The 18,474-nt window shown below is 44.5% G+C and overlaps 1 protein-coding gene across 2 annotated transcripts in view; it reads left to right on the forward strand.

The window, feature by feature from the left end:
• Grik4 (glutamate ionotropic receptor kainate type subunit 4) overlaps positions 1-16,174 on the forward strand; it is a 410,214-nt gene extending 394,040 nt beyond the window's left edge. For both annotated transcript variants that reach the window (XM_047519151.1, XM_047519153.1), the window contains 3 exons: positions 1,257-1,385; positions 12,314-12,432; positions 15,673-16,174. In XM_047519151.1, coding sequence (XP_047375107.1) covers positions 1,257-1,385; positions 12,314-12,432; positions 15,673-16,029 — 605 coding nt within the window. In that variant the 3' untranslated portion in view covers positions 16,030-16,174. The remainder of the gene's footprint in view (positions 1-1,256; positions 1,386-12,313; positions 12,433-15,672) is intronic.
• The last annotated feature ends 2,300 nt before the right edge of the window (positions 16,175-18,474 follow it).

The raw sequence follows: 18,474 nt of genomic DNA on the forward strand, positions 1-18,474 counted from the left end.
TGTCCATAGTAGGGAAGGTTCTACCATGCAGGCCTGTGCTGCCAGAGTCAGAAAAGACCTGAGAGATGACCTAGTTCCTTGCTTTTCAAAGTGCAGCCCATGACCCAGCAGCCTGGAGCTTGATGGAAATGCAGAATCTCAGGCCCCACCCCAAACCCACTGAATCAGAACCTGCAGTTAACAAAAGCCCCAGGTGATTCCTATGCACATTAAAATTTGAGAAGCACTCATCTATTTGTTCAAATTTTATGCCTGAATCCTTCGCCATAACCTTTCTCCTCTGCAGCATCTGTTGACATCAGACCTTCATAGAGTCTGGGCAAAGAAACTGGGCAACATACTTGTTTTCCACTCTCTTGGCAGATTTTCGTTAATGATCTCCAGCTTCCACCCTTTGTGGGACATTGAGCTTTCCAAGGTTTCATTTAAGCTGTTCTTGTGATTAAACCTTAATTCTAGAACCAAATCTCCTTGACCACATTCCATCAGAAAAATTAAAAAAGAATTGCACTGAACAGAGAGAAGCTTTCTGTTTGAGGAGGAAGGGAGCAGAAGGGGGTGGCATAGGGTGGTAGACAGGCCAGAAGGTTCTGGTGCACTTGGTGAGCAATCATGGGGGTCCGGGACCCCTGGTGACTGACTTCTCCACATGGATGAACAAGAGGAGGCATCTGTTATACACCCTGGGTGGCTTTCCTGTCACTGGTTGGTTACTGCTCTGAGTATACAATTGTCGAGTAAAATGTAATGAGAGTTACAAGTGCCAGAGAAATTAGTTTAAGTAGAAATCAGAAAATTGACTGAGAGATTTGTATGCCAGAAACACAAACTTTGGCTTCTTAGAGGCAGATGGGAATCTGTCTGTGAGCAAGTCGCTTAACCTGGATAGACCACCTTTATCATTTAGAAAGTCATAGTGCCCAGGCAGGGAGGTGGGGTGGCACAGTCACCTGGAAAGCCTTTACCTGGCACATACTGGGGTCTTTGGCCATGGGCTGGACATGCCAGTCAGTATAGAGGGAACAAAAGTAGAAGCCTGCATGAAGCCAGAAGGCTCCTGGCTCCTTCCTGCAGAGGAAGAGACAGAGCTGAGAGGGCACAGTGGTCCCTTGGGCACGCCCACCTGCCTGACTCTCTCCCCTGCTGAGTTTCAAGCAGGCAGTGGCCAAAGGGGTGGGCTGGGAAGGGGAGTGCCTCGAGGGGTGCCTGGGAGGGCATTCATGTTCTGTGTCCTGGGCTCTCCTATGACCCTGCAGGCTCGGTTTTCCGGGACGAGTTTGACCTGGCCATTCTCCAGCTGCAGGAAAACAACCGTCTGGAAATCCTGAAGCGCAAGTGGTGGGAAGGGGGGAAGTGCCCCAAGGAGGAAGATCACAGAGCTAAAGGTATGGACATTCGGGGCCTTCCTCCTGCCCTAGGGGACCAAATTTGCTTTTTTCGTGGTGTCCAGATTTCAGGAAGCAACTTTTAGGACACAGGGAAAGTAAGCCTGGGAAGACACGGAGCGCTAGGCTGGGGCTGTCTGCTCAGTGCACTCCCAGGGTCCTCTACCTGTAGGTTCCCAGTGTCCCCAGCCCATAAGTGCTGGAGGCACCACCTCCACTGTGTCTCCTGACTCCACCCCTCTCATCCCAGCACCCAGGCTTCTGCCTGCTCCCCTTTTCCCAGCCTGGCATCTCCACAGTGTACTCTCCACTAGTAATCAGAGTGATTCTTTTTAAAATGCAAATCGGATTGCAGTCTATCCCTGCACGAACCTTCCAGTGGCTTCCCATCTTACTCAGAATGAAATTCAAGATTTCCGTAGCCTTTCCACCTTTTCTCTTTTCAGATCTCTTCACTACCTGATATAATTTTCTGTGTGTTTCTTTGTTAACTCTCCACCTCCTGTACTAGAATGTAGGTTTCATGAGGTCAGGGTTCATCTTCTTCACAGAGAAGGACTATCCACACCAGCCCATGGATAGTTCACTGCATGAATGAATGAATGAAAGAATGTTAAATTGGGTTGAATGGAAAGCAGTCATTGACTAGTATAGTTAGGGCTGGGGCGGGTCCCTGAGTTTCCAGTGTTTTCTGTAAGGGAACACATATCCTTGTCTGCCTAGGACATTCCTGATGACATCTATTATATATCAGTTAATGCTTGTTAGTAATATTTAGATAACTTTTATTCTTGAAGTGTTCTTGTTTGGACAATAAATCATGTGGTCATCCCAGTAATCTACTGCAGCCTTGCTAAAATATGCATCAGATTTACCTGTGCACGCTCTCCCCTTGGAAGGCAGCTAAGGATTAAAATGAACGATAGCATGTTCTTGCCTTTCTGCTCAGCTTGAATGATTATCCCTGATGAGACAGTGAATGAGCGACCATGGGTTTCCAACTGTCTATATGTGGATCTCTATCTGGCAAGGCAAGTTCTCAAGAATATGGATCTAGGGGGCAAGTCATTTGCAATGTAAAGGGAATGTTTCCCTTAAAAGAACCCAGTGAGGACACACAGTCCTTGACTCTTCCCTCCACAAAGGCCAAAACTGCCCATGGAGTAGGCAGTAGCCACGAGTGGATACAGGGCATGGGCAGGCAACATTTGAATCCCAGCTGCAGCAGTTGCTAGTCTGAGTTTAGTTAGGCACATTAGTTAGAACTGATGAGTCCTCCTTTCTTTATCTGTGAAATGAACACAGTAATCAGCTCCAGGGTTGTTGTGAAGTGGAATGGACAGCAGGGAGCTTAGCTCATAGTAAGGCCCAGGGCATGACAATATTGTTAGCTGCCCCGGATGCTGTGCCTCAGAACTCCAGGGCAGTCTGGGTTCTGTGAGCTGTCTGCAGGGGAGTTATTTTCAATGGTCAGCCAGTCAGTCATTCAATCAACTTGGAGATGCTAAGCGACAGTGAGGTGACTCATTGTCTGGAAATAAGAAGGCTACATATAGTCTTACCCTCAAGTACTTTAAAGTGATTGCCAGAAACAAAATCAACATACTTGAAGTGATTAGCAAACAATTCTGGACACTGGCCAAACCATAATTAAATCCTTGATAGCGGGGGATGGGGGTGGGATGGGGGCAGAGGTGTGCAGCAGGAAGGGATGCAGAGGAGACTAACTCTATTATTTGTTCAGAGGGATAAAATGGAGGGGATACAGAGAACAGCAGCAGGACATCTTTGTGGACTGGGTAGAATGAACTAGATTTTGAAGATGCCTAGGACCTGAACAGGCAGAGACAGCATGGGAAGAGGGTACTGCAGCCAATAAACACTTTGAGGAAGGATGGGGATGCAGGTATCAGTGGGGTGGCGGGTAGTGCCTTGGCATACCTGCCAAGTGCCGCTTTGGCTTACCACAGCGCACTCCACCCAGTGTGAGGATTGGCTTCAGACATCACAGGTCTGCAAGGGGAGATGTGGCACTATGAGAGCTGGTGCTGTAGTGACATTCATGATCTCATGGGACAGTCATTGCTTAGGGAGAAACAAAGTCAGATTCTTGACTTTTGTAAAGTTCCAAAACAAGTCCTTTATAGCTCCTGACACAGACACCATTCTTGAGAGGTGAGGTTTTTGATTTGCTAGAGAAGTGGTTTGGAATATTAGAAGGTGAATACCTGAAGGAAATTGGAAATACAGTTCACACTAGAAGTTTGAGAGTGAAAAAACAAAATTGAAGAGCCAGGGCTACCGCATCTGCAAACAAGATAAAAGCACACCCTGGCCAGGACATGTCAGCTTGTGGTTTAGAGAGAAGGAGGCTTGGACCCTGTTGGGAGCTGGCCAGTGGCAGATATCACCCTCATAAATAGCTGGGGATTACAAAAGTCTTAAAGAGATTTGCCAAACTCCAGACACAAGTGACAGGCCACAGTGGAGTGGGGACTAGACAGGCAACACATAGAAATCCAGGGCAGAGAGGACTCAGTGGAATGCCTGCATATTCCTGGGCCCCAGACGAGGATATTGGTTATTTAACTGGACCTGTTCCCTACCCCTATGCCATCACATTGGCTGGTGTCCTTTCCAACCCCAGGTCCAAGATATACCCTGGGGAGAAGCAAAAATAGAGAAAACACTTCATTTAACTGACTTCAAACTGAGAAGTCTCCGTGTGTTTATTAATCAGGTGAAATGTAAGTGTGAAGTAGAAATTAATTTCATTCATAAAAAATAAAGTCACCATTTTTGCAGTTGTGACTCTGGAAATTCTCCATTCTTCAGAGGTTTAGGAAGACTAATCTGACAGTAGAGTTCACCAGGGAAGGAGAAGGGAGACAGACAGGGGGATCAAGCTCCCAGGAAAGATGGAAAGGAGTGAACAGGAGGCATTTCTCTGCTGCACGTGGGGACCAAATGTTCCCTGGCACAGAGAAGAGAACTGAACAGATGAAAAGGGATAATCAACAGGGGAAGTCATTCCACGCGGTTCCCAGTGTTCAGAAGATGACTGGGTCCCATCAACCAGTGTTAGCTTGCCTCTCTGCAGCCATCCTTTGGAGCAAGGGTTAAGCTGTATTAATAAGAGGCAATGTTCAAGAGTGCAGCTGTCGGGGAGAACTGTGCAAATCACCAAGAAAGCAAAGCCATCGGCTGCCTTCCCAGCTGCAGCTGCTAGGGCCAGTTTCACCCAATGGCCCTATTTTTGCCATGGCTGGGAGCCCAGGCAAACATTACTTGGAGACTCAAAGCCTTCTTGGCCTTGTGAAATTCCACATGACGTCCTCCAGGTCAAGCAAGAAGCAGGTGCCATTACTTCTTCTCTCTGGCAAATTAGCCATCAGACTCACTATGGTGCATAACTCATTACTCAAGACTCTTGGAAAAACAGGATCAGCATGACCCTACAGATCTCTTCCTTGAAGTTTTGAAATGGCCACCAGGAATCAAGCCCCAGGAACATTTATGCCCTTGTGTCTTAAAAAAAAAAAAAAAGAGAGAGAGAGAGAGCTGTACTTTTAATTTGCTTTCCACAGCAGCTCCTAGGTGATCTTTCCTTTTATAATTTGAATCAGTTGACTTTCACATGTGCCTCAAGGAATGAGACTAAAATGGAATAGTCAGAGAGAGATGGAGGTGAAGGAAAGGAGGAGAGGGTCTTTTTATCAGAGACCTCTGAAATTTACAGTGCCTATAGGCACTTTGGTTTCAATTAAAATGTACCAGACAGCACACTGACTCTTAACATAATTCTTTTCTGCTTTGTTTTCCTATTAAAATGTGAGGAATTTAAAAGAAAATGAACTGGTGCTTACCCTACCTCTAATCCTACATTGCAGCTTGAATATCACTGCCAAATTCCAAAGAAGAATCCTAACATTGGGATGCTGCCACCATCCTGAGCCTTCTTGCCAGGTCTTACTTGGCTCTGGTAAGAGCCACAACCTACCCCACCCCCCACCTCCCTCCATCTCTCCTTCTTAGTTTCCTTGCTTGTACCCTGGTGACCCTATACCTTCATACAACCACTGAAAAATGCAATGGCAGATCCTGTGGAAGATTAGAGATTACAAAAAGGAGCAGGCTCCATTCCAAGCTGTTTCATTTGCTTCTGCCTTGTCTTTTCAAAACAACACTTATTTTATTTATTTATTTTCTCACTCAACTCCTATAAAAAGAAATATCGCTAGCCACTCACAGATGCCAACATCCCAATTCACAGAGATTGGATTACTGAAGGTTTTGCAAAACAGTTGCTAGACAAAAAGGTGGTCGGTGAACTCCAAGGAAATTAAATGCCATTATCTTGAAAAATACAAACTCACAATCAGGCTTCAAAGGAGCATAAATACACCACCAGGCTGTGAAAATCAGGGTCCCCTTTCAAGAATGGAAAAGAAGCCAGTGGCATTGACTCAGAATCCTTAGAGAACAGGAAGTTTGCTGTCTGGCACAGTGGGAATGGAAGCATGAGGCATGTTGGCAAGAGTAGGGGCAGGTGATGGGGAAAGGGGACTCTGGGGACCCTTCCCTCTCTCTTTCTTCTCAGAGGCCCAGCTTGGCTATCCAGGTTCTCTGGTTCAAACTGAGACTTCAAGGCTGGAAGCCTGAATGTGGGAGCTTCATGGTGTCTCAGAAAGACGCTGAGGAGGAAGACTGTTCTTAGTCAAATCAGATTGATTGCTGAGAGACGGAGAAGCTCCAGAAGGGTTGCCAGAAAGCTTGATCGGAAACAGAGGCAAATAGCAGCCCAGTGACTCTGTGACAGAGGAGGGCAGCGATTATAAAGATGACAGCCCACCTTTGTCTGTAAACTGAGCCAAAACGAAGTCCACAAATCATCGACTAAAATATTCGATGCAATGTTCTACAGGATTAAAAGGGGATTTATAGGCTGAGGTTGTGGCTCATGCATAGAACCCTCACCCCTTGTCCTTTTGGAGGTTCCCAGGAATGAATCCAGTCCTCAGGGTACCATCTTGAGTTCTGTGATCACACCCATGCATCTGGAGTGGATGCTGAGTACCAGGGAGATGCAGTGTGGCATGAGGGCTGGGGACCCTGGCTTCAGTGTTGACTTGGGCACTTCCACATATCGGCCATGGGCCAATTCCCTGACCTCTTTGCACCTTGGTTTCCTCATTAAGAAAATGAGGGTGAAAGCAGTGCTCATGTCCCAGGGCAACGGTAAGGACTGCATTAAAACAGCATGGGAACCTTGCTCTTGCTAAACACAAAGGTCAGCTTCACATTTATAAAGAACATAAGCATTAGAACAAGATTTGTCTAGAATTCACATCTTAACTGGGAAAACTTAGGTAACTTAAGTTCTCTAAGTTTCCTTTAGAGTGTTTTTAATAAATGAATGAGATAACAAGTGTTTTTAAAAATAAGATACTTGAGCTTGTATTTTGACAAATTGTAAAGTGCCTCTCTCGTAACTTGTGTTTTGATAAATTGCAAAATTTATCAAATGCATCTCCCATTCCTCTTCTCTTTTGTGTCCCTTTTCCCTCCTTTTTTCCCATCACTTTCTCCAGAATCTGGTAGTCTAGGCAATAGATGTCACAGTGACTGCAAGGAGAAATGGCAAACCTATTGTTTGACAGGCCTCAGCAGCACCAACGTGGTGGGTCACGTTGCATTTTCTGGGAAGGTAATGTAGGTCACTTTACACAGGGGCATGTGAAGTTGCTGTCTGATAAGTCTGTAGAGATGGGATCATTTGATTTATCTGCAAGGACATAGATGAATGTGGTTACGAGAAAGTGTTTGAAAGCCATATGGACCCAGGAACCCATCCTCCTGTCCAATGCTCTTGTAGTGACATTACACAGAGCTTCAGGACCCAGGATGGTGCCCAGCTTATGGAAGATCCTCCATAAAGATGTGTTGGCTGATGTCAAAGAGCAAATGCACTGTCCCTTGTCTGGATCAGGACACTAGTCTGTCCTCTCTCACACACGTAGCTTCTCTGGATGTGCCTACATGGCTCCTGTAATCTCTTCCTTCTTTACCTATGAGGAACCACCCGCTACCCCATCACACTTGTTCAAAAGGAGCTTCCTCTCTCAGTTGCAGATGACCACAGTGCTACCAGGAGCTATGTGGGGGGTTTTAAGGGCTAAGACATAGCGTACCTGAGTTCAAAGTGTGGCTATTAGTCAGTCAGAACAAAAGGATAGCAAGTCAGTGGGTGGTAGTTTGAATTTCTCCGAAGGCAGTCTCTCCCTGCTGCCATTCCATCTCTGTAATTCTTCAGAAAACCACAGTGATGCATTTAGATTTGTAAAACTATTATTTGTATTTGTGGGCAATTTGTGAGTGACACCAAAGGTAGTATTTAACCAACCCAGAGTTTGCAAGGCGAATTTGATTCTTTTTCAGCCTGATTGTGGGGCATAAGAGACTCGCGTGTTGGGAGAAAATCCCAGTTTTCATACCATCTGTGCAAATGGCTCATGTGTGGTCCCATCTGAAGAACGGAAAGGATGAGTTGACTCCATGGCTTTCTGGTCCCTTTTGCAGGTGCCAAGGCATCTGTGAGTGTAGTAAGGGTCTCGCAGGCTGAGGGAGCCCCACCAATGGCGCCCTCTGATGAATGGCGGTGTGCTGTGGCAGGTGCTTGACTTCTGGTAGGGTGGTTGATGACAGTGTTAAATGGAGCTCCCGCACTCTCCTGACGCTCCTTCCCGCTCCCCGCTCCATCTGTTTCTCAACTCTCACTCTGCCAGCAATCTATTCTTGCTTCCACTTTCCAATAACTTCCTAAAGGCACGAATGGTATAGAAGCTTTACTCCTAGGAGGAGGCCAGTCAGAAATTGGCACAGTGGAGCCAACACCCATGATTAATATGCCGGCCCTGAAATGCAGGAAACTGGGAAAGAAAGACTGGGGGATGTTTCAGTGACTCATGGTTCCTGCCAGCCTCCTGTTAAAACCTCACCTCCTCCAAGAAGTTTGTTCTGATCGAATCAGGGTTAATCCAGCCCAGAATACATGTCCATTTCCAACCCTTCCCCTCTACTTCCCAACACTGAAGGTCCACGTTGTGGACCATGTTGGGGTTCAGTCCACCTTCAGCCATCTGCTAAGTAAAGTGTGAGTCATCTGCCCCTGTGGCCAGGCAGAAGCCCTCAGTGACAACTGTCGCATTTTACTATTATCTCAAACAAAATTTCATTAGGGAGTGAAAACATATCATTGTTTGAATTGAAGCTTTTGGCATTATAGGCCTCTACATCTGGAATCTATCCTTTTACTTTCTGTTCATTCTTTTAACAAACATTGATTGAGCTCTTCATAAGTCCCATGATTGGCGACTGCAGATTGAACAAGGCATAGTTCTTCCTTCAAGGAACTCACAGTCTAATGGAAAATTCAGGTATATAAACTTCAACTAATTTTTACACATGATCACAATGAGGCACAATGTATTATTAGTGAAACACAAAAGCAGTGTAACTAAGTCAGGTAAGGAACACACTGGGAGGAAGTGGCCCTGATGTAAGTCTGAAAGGGAAGGCTGAGGTTGGCCAGGTATATGTCTGGGGAGTGGGGTGGATTCCAGGCATCCGTGCTAACAGGAGTGAAGGAGCAGACGATGCCTGCTGGGAATGGCAGACGTTTCTACTACATTATTAGACAATTATCACAGTCAGATTCTACATTTCAGGAATATCACTGAGGCAACTACATGGAGGGTAAAGTTGAAGAGGAGACAGGGCTGAGCAGGAAAATCAGTTTGGAACCTCTTGCAATCACCCAAGCAGTAAGCGAGGAAGTAAGGAAGTGGTAGGAGGGACAGAGAGAAGGTTAGAAGTTGAAACTTATTCAGGAGGGAAAGTCAGCAGGACTTGGTAATAACTGCTGCATGGAGGAGAGGCCAGAGACCAAATGATGGAAGATAAGGAGAGAATGTTCCCATAGCAAGGGAAAGAGGTTGGTTGGTAGGACTGGAAAAGAGCAGCAGCAATGGCTTCATGAAAAGCCTAGAAGCAGATGTGGTTGACAATGTCAAGGCCTAAGAAAGGTTGCATAAGATCTGGACTGGCAAATTTCCAAGAAGTTAGAAACTAAGCGGTGAGGGTGGTTTTAATGGTGCAAGGCAGAATTGCATGGGGTGAGGACTGAATGAGAAGAACAAAAGTAAATTCAGTACAGAATCATCTGCTCCTTCAGATACAGCAGATAGAACCTAGAGCCTAAAAGCTTTTCCGGTGTCCAAAATTATGTTTGAGTCCTGAACAAAATGATTGGCTTCCACATGTAAAAAGAAAACTGCAAAATTAAATTAAAACATGTTTAATTAAATATCTCCAAAATGGAACATTGTTTCAACTTCATTAATTTTTAAATTTAATATTCGTAAAAACTGCGTCACATTTAGAAACAATTTTTTGGTTTAGATTTTCTCATTTTGCAAATATTCTCTTGTATGCACAGCGATTGCTGAGAAATCACAGCCAATTGCAAATTAACTGTTTCTTGCCACTCAGTAATATAGGAAGCAAAAAATTTTTAATGTATTTAACGTAAGATGTGAGGGCATTTTCTTCTACTGCTTTTTATATGGGATGAGACCTCTCCAAATAGGTTTTAAGAGCCTTTAGAATGTGTCAAAATAATGCTGCTATAGAGAACTCTTTCAAGAAGCTTGGCTGGGGCAGAAAGGAGAAAGAAGGGTCATTGACTAGACAGAAGTGAAGAGGTCAGGAATATATTTTTTCTTTAAGGAGGGAGAAACATGAATGAGAATGAGCCAGTAGGGAGGAGAAGCTTGAAGAGGTCACAGGCAGTGACTAATAAGAGGCAGTGAACACAGCTAGAGCAGAGGTGGTGGAATGAGACCTAAAGAGAAGAAATACCTGCTTCAAGAAACAAGAGGAAGGGGAGGCCATTTGAGGGGCTGTAGTCCTTTCTTCTATCTGAGGCAGAGCTATCCCTAAATGATGGTGGAAGTCCTGGAATACCTGGGGAGTCACCTGGGGAGTCCCTTTGCCTAAACAGGTGAGCATGTTTTTATCACTGTGGTCACTTCTTCCACACTGGGCATCTCCCTCCAGCCTCCCTCCACAGGGTCTAGCTAGAGAATCTAGTTCATCCAGGATGCACAGAATAAGTCCCGATACCCCAGTTCTCACAACCCCCAAACTATGGACTGGAGCACCTGCCTTCGAACCCCAGCCAGACCCTTTAAAGTATGCATTCCTGCTTCAGTTTCCCTTTTTGTCCCCCATTCATGTGGATCCTGATGCCTTCACTGTCAAAAGTCACCCAAGTGGCCCTAGATGAGAGAGGCAGATGTTCAAATGACCCCAAAGCACTTTCCCCCTGGAATGATTCCCTATTTGGGGCTATTCAAAATAGAAGTTCCTTCATTCATGCAATTACACAAGAGTTGACTGGTCTGTTTGATGCATTCATCATGTAAGCTCTTGGAACTCTTGTAAGCAGATTCTCAGTGTAGGCAGGAACTGCTACCATGCTGTGTTATTTCAAAATAGCAGTAGACTCCCACTTGAGGCTTTGTGGGAGGTAATCCAAGACATCTTGAAATGACCAGGTAGAGCTATTTCCCAGCTTTCCAAGGTGCAGAAGGTGGCATCTGATTTCTGTTCCTTAATAGTGACTCATCCTGTAGTGGTATGTGAAGGTGGCTCACCCTGACAATGACATAGCCCTGTGTTGTGTGATGACGGAACAAGCATTAGAGTGTGCAAGCATTTCCAAGAGCACAGGATGTAAGCTACCATTTCATGGATAAAAGATCCTTTTTTAATTTATGATTATAGCCCCCACTGAATGAAGGTTTCATATGTTTATGACACATCCCCTTAAATTTAGGTTTCTATGATGCCAAAGAAAGCATATAGTTACATAGCTAAACTTGATGTTTGTGGAAAAGAAATGGTCACATAGGTATTGAGTATGGTCTATATGTCAGGCATCTTGCTAGTCGACGAGGATACAGCCAAGCTTTAAGGAACCTAAAAACTTCTATAGTGCTTCCAAAGAGACCAAATTGCAAGTTAATTGTAGGCTTGCCTGGTTAGAAAAGAATCACCTGTGAAATTTGTTTTAAAGTATGGATTCCTGTGTCCTATCTCCAGAGATTAATTTAGTAGATCTGGAGTAAGAACTAGAAATCTCTATATTTAACAAGCTGATCCATGCAGTCCTGATGGCAACCAGGTTTGGAATGACTAGTCCTATTGAATAAAAAAATTTACTTTCCAAAGAAGTATTTTAGTAACATGTTGAGCATCTCTTATCAGAAATGCTTGGGACCAGAGTGTTTCAGCTTTTGGAATTTTTCAGATTTTGGAGTATTTGCACATTGAATAACCCCAATCTGAAAATCTGAAATTTGAAATAATCCAAGATCAGAAGTTCTTTAAACATCACATTGGTGCCCAAAATGTTTTCGATTTTAGATTTTCAGATTAGGGATGATTAGTCTGTAAATGCTGACCCTGGTAAATAAGTTTTTCCTATCTATGATTTAGTCAGAACAGTTGCTTTATATCACACAGACACAATGTTAAGAAGGCTGATTAAAATTACATGAAACTTTTGTGTGTTTTGGTATCATGTTGCTATAAGCTAAATTAAATTCAGCATGTGCCCTCCTTTTGGGATGATCCTCACCAACCAGCCCCAGACCATCATTTGCAGCTGGATCTCCCTCCTCCATTTTACTCCACTTACACTGCATTAGTGTTAAAACAGTTAGTTTTCTTCCAGGAATGTGTGTCAAAGATACCTACCTGCAAGACTCAAGTTCTAGTTGTTCATATAACTTTAGCATTGTTGGTGGCATGATTATCTTTCTGCTCTTTTACATTCACTTTTGCTTCTTGTTGTTTTCTTACAGGCCTGGGAATGGAGAATATCGGTGGAATCTTTGTGGTTCTTATTTGTGGCTTAATCGTGGCCATTTTTATGGCTATGTTGGAGTTTTTATGGACTCTCAGACACTCAGAAGCAACCGAGGTAAACTTCCAAAGTCGTATGACCTATAATGCTGGCAATGGGTACAGTTCCCAGACTCATGCACATATTTCAGACAGTAACTAAAATCCCCTAGAAGGGTGCAGGCGACAGTGCAATGAAAAGAATTCCAGCCCTCATTATGGGAAATCTGGGTTCATGCTTTCTCACTTCCTAATTGTACAGCCTCAGAAAAAGTATTCACTAACCTCTCTGGGCTTCAGATTCTTCTTCGAAACAACCCGGGACTTAAATATGTAAAAAAAAAAATGTTTCATGAACAGCAGAAGAATTTCATGGACAAAAACCCTTATAGAAATATGTATATATATATATATATATATATATATATATATTTTTTTTTTTTATATATAAGTACCAGCTCACTAATGGAAAATATGACCTCAGTCCTTCCATTTTGAATATGGTTTACCTTATAGGTAAAGAATCCTTAGAGATATACCAACTTTCAAGAACCAAGAATTATATCTTCCTTCTTGGGGATTTTGAATAAATTAAGTTTCCCAGTTGTGGCTTCAAGGCTGAGTTAATATAAACTTCACACTGAAGGAAAAGTCTGAGAAGACTTGGTCTATTCTTCTTCCCTTCCACCCCAGAGAAGGTGCAAAAGTCCTTGCATGTAAATTGCCTTATGAGATTTTTTTTTTAAGGTTCACCTTAAGGATCCAACTCTGGATCATTCTAAAACCCCCCTTCCCTAATTGGTGCTGGAAAAATATCTCATAAATGCACAGTCAGTGCCCCGGAAGTCCACAGAGTTCCCTTCACACAATACAGCCTGCCAGTCCTTTTACTTTTCTGAGCTCAGCCTCTTTCCCATCCTCTGACCCTCTGTGACATCACCCGTTCCTCATGGTCTCTCCTCCTGCATGCATTGAGATTAGTTTTACCCCCCACCTCACTGAGAAATTAAGAGTGACTAGCCCCAAATTAAAATCCTCATCTAAAAATGTACCCACAACTATATTCATTCTGTGACTACAGCAGATGTCTCTGTGTTCCTGGTGTCTCTACCTTGATCCTACCTATTCCTACTCTCAGATTAACTTCTGTCTTCTCTGTAATTTTTTTCTGCCTCTTCTCTCCAAAAATCCATAAGTATGGTCTAGCTAACCCATATTTTAAAATAAGAGCAATATTACTATTGCTTTTATTCTATCCCTTTCTTCTTCCAAACCAATGGGATCTGATGATAATCTTTCCATTTCCTCACCTCCCATTTGGTCCTCAATATAGGCCACCCTGGCTTCTCTCCATCATTGCACTAAAAGGCCATTGCTAAAAGGTGTGACCTCTTTTAGCAAAGGATAAAACCAAAGATTAGTCATTGGTCCTTATTGGACCTCAGTGTGGCCCTTGATGATGAACAGCTCCTTCCAGAATCTCTCCTTGCATGGCACCCAGTTCTTTTGGTTCTCCTCTTACTCCTCTCTCTAGCTCTACTCTCTCCCTTTTCTCACTTCTTAAGTGGAGGTGGCACTTACTAATTCCATGAGACCTAATTCAAATGATTCAGGTGATTTCTTCTCCTCCTGTCTCCCCTGGACCAGTAGAGCTGATCATTCCTCCTCCTTCCCAGCACCATTGTAACTTATATGCAATGTTGTAATGACTACACACTGAACTGCCTCAAGTAAGGGTTATGTCTTTCATATCTGAATTTCTACTGCAGAGCACAGTGCTTGACCAATAGTAGTAAATACATGTGGTTATATCCTTGTCACATGTGTTGGATTAGGTAGGTGGTGTTTACTGTTGTTAATAGTTATTAGAAGCACAGAGAGATTAAGTGATTAGCCAAGAGTCTTTGTTGTTTACTAACAATGGGGATCTAGAATTCAGGTCTGAAGTCCTAATGTGTGCCATATTCCACTAGACGGCACTGTCTGTAGTTGCTTCATGTTTGGTTTTTCTCCCAAGAGCTCACCCATGGTCTGGGTATACACTGATAAATTCAGCAAGAGGTAGAGTATTTTTTTTGGTGGTGCTGGTTATTGAACCCAGGACCTTGTGCTTGCAAGGCAAGCACTTTGCCAGCTGAGCTATATCCCCAGCCCCAAGAGTCAGACTATTCTTGATGGCTAAAATGAGCACTCAGGCTATGTAGGCTATTTGGCTATGGTAGATCCACCACTCCATTGATAGAACTGGGAGAGAAGGTGTGGAAGTATGGTGGCTGCTTCTCCCATCATGGTCCAGGAAAGTGTCCTTTCTCGTTTAGAGAAGAGAACTCAATAGAGCATGTGTGGGATTTGGAGTTAGATAGATTTAAGCTCAAATTCTCCGTCAGCTATTTATTGTCAATTTTTATAAGATATGTAACTTTTTAGAATCTCCATTTGCACATCTGTGAGATGGATAAACTATTAACAGTACTAGTATGGGCCCAAAATTCTTCATCAAATTCTCAAACCCAGAAAGCTTGGAAATTTCTAAGTTCTTTGTAAGTTTGATGCAAATGTATTCAGTGACAAAACTTGACTAATGTTTGTGGTCTTTATCATACTCAGTGTAAGCATACAGACATTTTGCTACAGAAATATTAATGTTCTTGAAAACAGAATCTGCCCCAGACCCACTGGGTGTGATACATAATATACTGTTTGTATATTATATTATCTTCCTAAAATTCAAATATTCTGAATTATGCAACACAGTTGGAGTCAAGCATTCCGTATCAGGAGACTGTGGACCTGTAGTAGGAGGGCTTGCTCTCATTTTAACTGTTATCAGAATGCATCCTCTCCAGCCATAACCAGTTGGTTAAAAGAAATGAGAATCTTTAGCTTGAAAACAGAATGTTCATAGAGGCCCAGCCGGTTTTTCAAATCCTTGAGAGACAGGTGTAGAGGAGCTTTTACTGGGATTCAAAGTCCACATTAGGCTAGGATCAGTGAATAAAAATTTCAGGGGTAGAAATTAACTCAGTGGAAGGAAGCAACATTTAATGAAAATGTGCAAAAAACTTTCACAAGATGGTGAGATCATTGTTTTTGAATGTATTCAAAGATTAGACAACCAACTGACAGAACTGTTGAACATTATGCTATACGGGGTTTTTGAACATTAAATGGGACTGGGAGTGAGGAGATGAATTGCAAGACCTTCGTGGAATTGTCATACCTAAAATGATACGATTTGGTGAGCCCTGTCCCCTCATCCCATCCCTGCTCCGCTGGGCTTATTCTGAGAGGCTGGCTGTGCCCTCGCTGTCTCCTCCAGGTGTCCGTCTGCCAGGAGATGGTGACCGAGCTGCGAAGCATCATTCTGTGTCAGGACAGTATTCACCCCCGTCGGCGGCGAACTGGGGTCCCGCAGCCTCGGCCCCCCATCCCAGAGGAGCGCCGGCCCAGGGGCACGGCGACGCTCAGCAACGGCAAGCTGTGCGGGGCCGGGGAACCGGACCAGCTGGCGCAGAGACTAGCCCAGGAGGCCGCCCTGGTGGCCCGCGGTTGCACACACATCCGCGTCTGCCCCGAGTGCCGCCGCTTCCAGGGCCTGCGGGCGCGGCCGTCGCCAGCGCGCAGCGAGGAGAGCCTGGAGTGGGAGAAGACCACCAACAGCAGCGAGCCCGAGTAGCCCCAGCGGCCGCAGGACGCGCGGAGCCAGGAGAGGAGCGGGACCGCTGGGCAGGAGCTGCTGTCCGCCGCGAGCCCAGACTTACATGTACAGCGTCGACCCTTCTCTCTGGATTTGGGATCCAGTCACTTTACAAAATGGTCAAAGAGCCTGACGCCCCAGCCAGAGACAGACAGCACCCGAGGGGAGCGGTCCACCCAGAGACATTACACCCAAGTGGCAAAGGGATGCGCTCCCTCATGGGCATAAGGACCCACCTTCCCCCAGTGGGTCTTTCTCTCCCGCCCAAATAACAGTCTGGGTGGGGGACCCTGCCTGGACCAGTCCAACGAATTGATGGAATCATCAGTTGAATTTCCCCCTAGGAAGGGGTCATTGTACCCTGGGTCTAGTTCTTACAGAAAAAAACAAAAACAAAAATTAAACTCAACAGGGAAGTTTTTTTTTTCTTCTGAATTTGTATGTTTTTGTTAATGTTCCTTTCCTCCCCCCTCTTCTTTTGTCGTCTTTTCAATTCTGTTCAATTGCTTTGTGTTTTTTGGAGGGGGAGGCTTGGTTAGGGAAGGGAAGTCTCAATCAGCCCTATTCCCTTTTCCTGGATTTTAGGATATGAAGTTGCCAGTGCATCAGATTTCATTCAGGTGCTGAACTCCCAGTCCTTGTGGGGGTTGGGGGCCTACAGGAGGGTGGGAGAAGGATGTGAAGAAGAACCTGGGGCAAGTCTCAGATGAAAGTCCATTAAAGCAGTTTTTTAAATGCCAAAAAGCAATTAACCCATAGTTCACTCAGAGAGACTTTAAAATGCCTGGTATTTCAAGGGTTAATCGGTCTTTTCTTTCGCTTTATTTTCCTGACTTTTGCTATTATTGTGTTGGGTTTGGTCTTTTGGGAATATGGTGTCTGAAGACAGACAGGGGAGGAAAACAGAGTGCAGTGTCCTGGGGCCTTGTGAAAGGAGCAAATAGGGTAGATATAGTTTTCCCATACCATGGCTGGGGCTTCTATTGTAGTTCGCTACTTACAGAGGAGGAAGGACAGGCTGCCCTGTTGGTATGGTGCATATTTTTATCATAACTGCATCTCTTTTTAACCAGACTCAGCAGCTGCCTATGATGCCCCATCTCCAAGGCTATGAGGGATTTGGTGATTTCTTGCTACTAGATTTGAAACCTGGGTGCAAGTGTGTGTGTGTGTGTGTGTGTGTGTGTGTGTGTGTGTTTATTAAATGGAAAGACCTTAAGCAATCAAGAATTTGCTGGGTTCCTGGGAGAGGTGTGGAGTGTCTTAGCCAATCACAGACCTGGGAACCTCAAATTCTTGAATCTTAACCTCAGCTTGGGCAGTAAGCCCCCCTTATGTGATTGTGGGCAAAGCATTTAACTTCTCTTCCATCCACAGAATAAGATTATTGATGCCTTCCTGGTTACCTGGTGACTGCTAATCAGTACTCCACTTGTGAGAAGTTTGCAGGGTCCAGGACACATATGTGATGGGAGGGGTGAGGCCTCCCAATAGCTGCTGACCTTGACTTGGCGTCACCAATTGGGAGTTTCATGCAGAGAGTTGTCATTTTCTGATGGAAAACAAATTCTATGCAATTTCTGATTGTAAACTTAGAAAATTCAGAGGGAGAGAGAGATAAACAGTTGTTACCACCACCTCCACCTCCACCACCGCCACCACCTTGAATCGAGTTGTCCTCACGTTGCTTCTGTTCTGAATGTACTAAAATAAAGACGTTTTTGGAGATGATGAGCTTAATTCCATGTTTTTGCCGTTTGGATAGATCAGCATCCTCTTTGTACCAGGACAGCTAGAGCTGCCCTCCTGGGGGCCAAATGGTACCTGATTATTCCCATGCAGGATGCCGGTTTTGTCCTAAGCTGATTTCTTCTCTCTCATGAATTTGAATCCCTTCTCTCTTTTTTCTTTTTAACCATCCCATGACAGCAATCTGTGCCGAATACTGAGTATTTTTTTTAACCTTGCCTCAAGCTTCGTGGAGAAACATGGATTGGGGGGAAGGGCACCTGATGACTGAGGGCCTGCAGACTTCCCATGGTGCCGCACTGCTCCCACCCCACAGCTCCATCCCATGCTTCCAACTCGTGGTCCCTCCAGTCAGATCACATTTGGGGCGGGAAGGGTTGTTTTTCTAAAAACTCGTTTTTATGAGTAGGATATCTTGATCAATAGCAAACTTTTTTTAATGGATTAGTGAAATAAATGTCCCCATACATCATTTATAAGGTCTGTTTTCCTTCACTGTGTGGAATAAAGATAAGACGGACAGCGTAGACCGTTTCTCTTAGCCGCTGAGACCATGGCCGCGCCTCTCTCCAGCTGCTGTGTGACATGGCAACCACCTAGCACTCTTCCTCGGTTTGTCTCCACTTTTTATCCGTTGGTCGTTGGCTTTCTTTTCCATTCTGTATTTTCTATCTG

This window comes from Sciurus carolinensis, chromosome 11, assembly GCF_902686445.1.
Source record: "Sciurus carolinensis chromosome 11, mSciCar1.2, whole genome shotgun sequence".
Classification (NCBI taxonomy): Eukaryota; Metazoa; Chordata; class Mammalia; order Rodentia; family Sciuridae; genus Sciurus; species Sciurus carolinensis.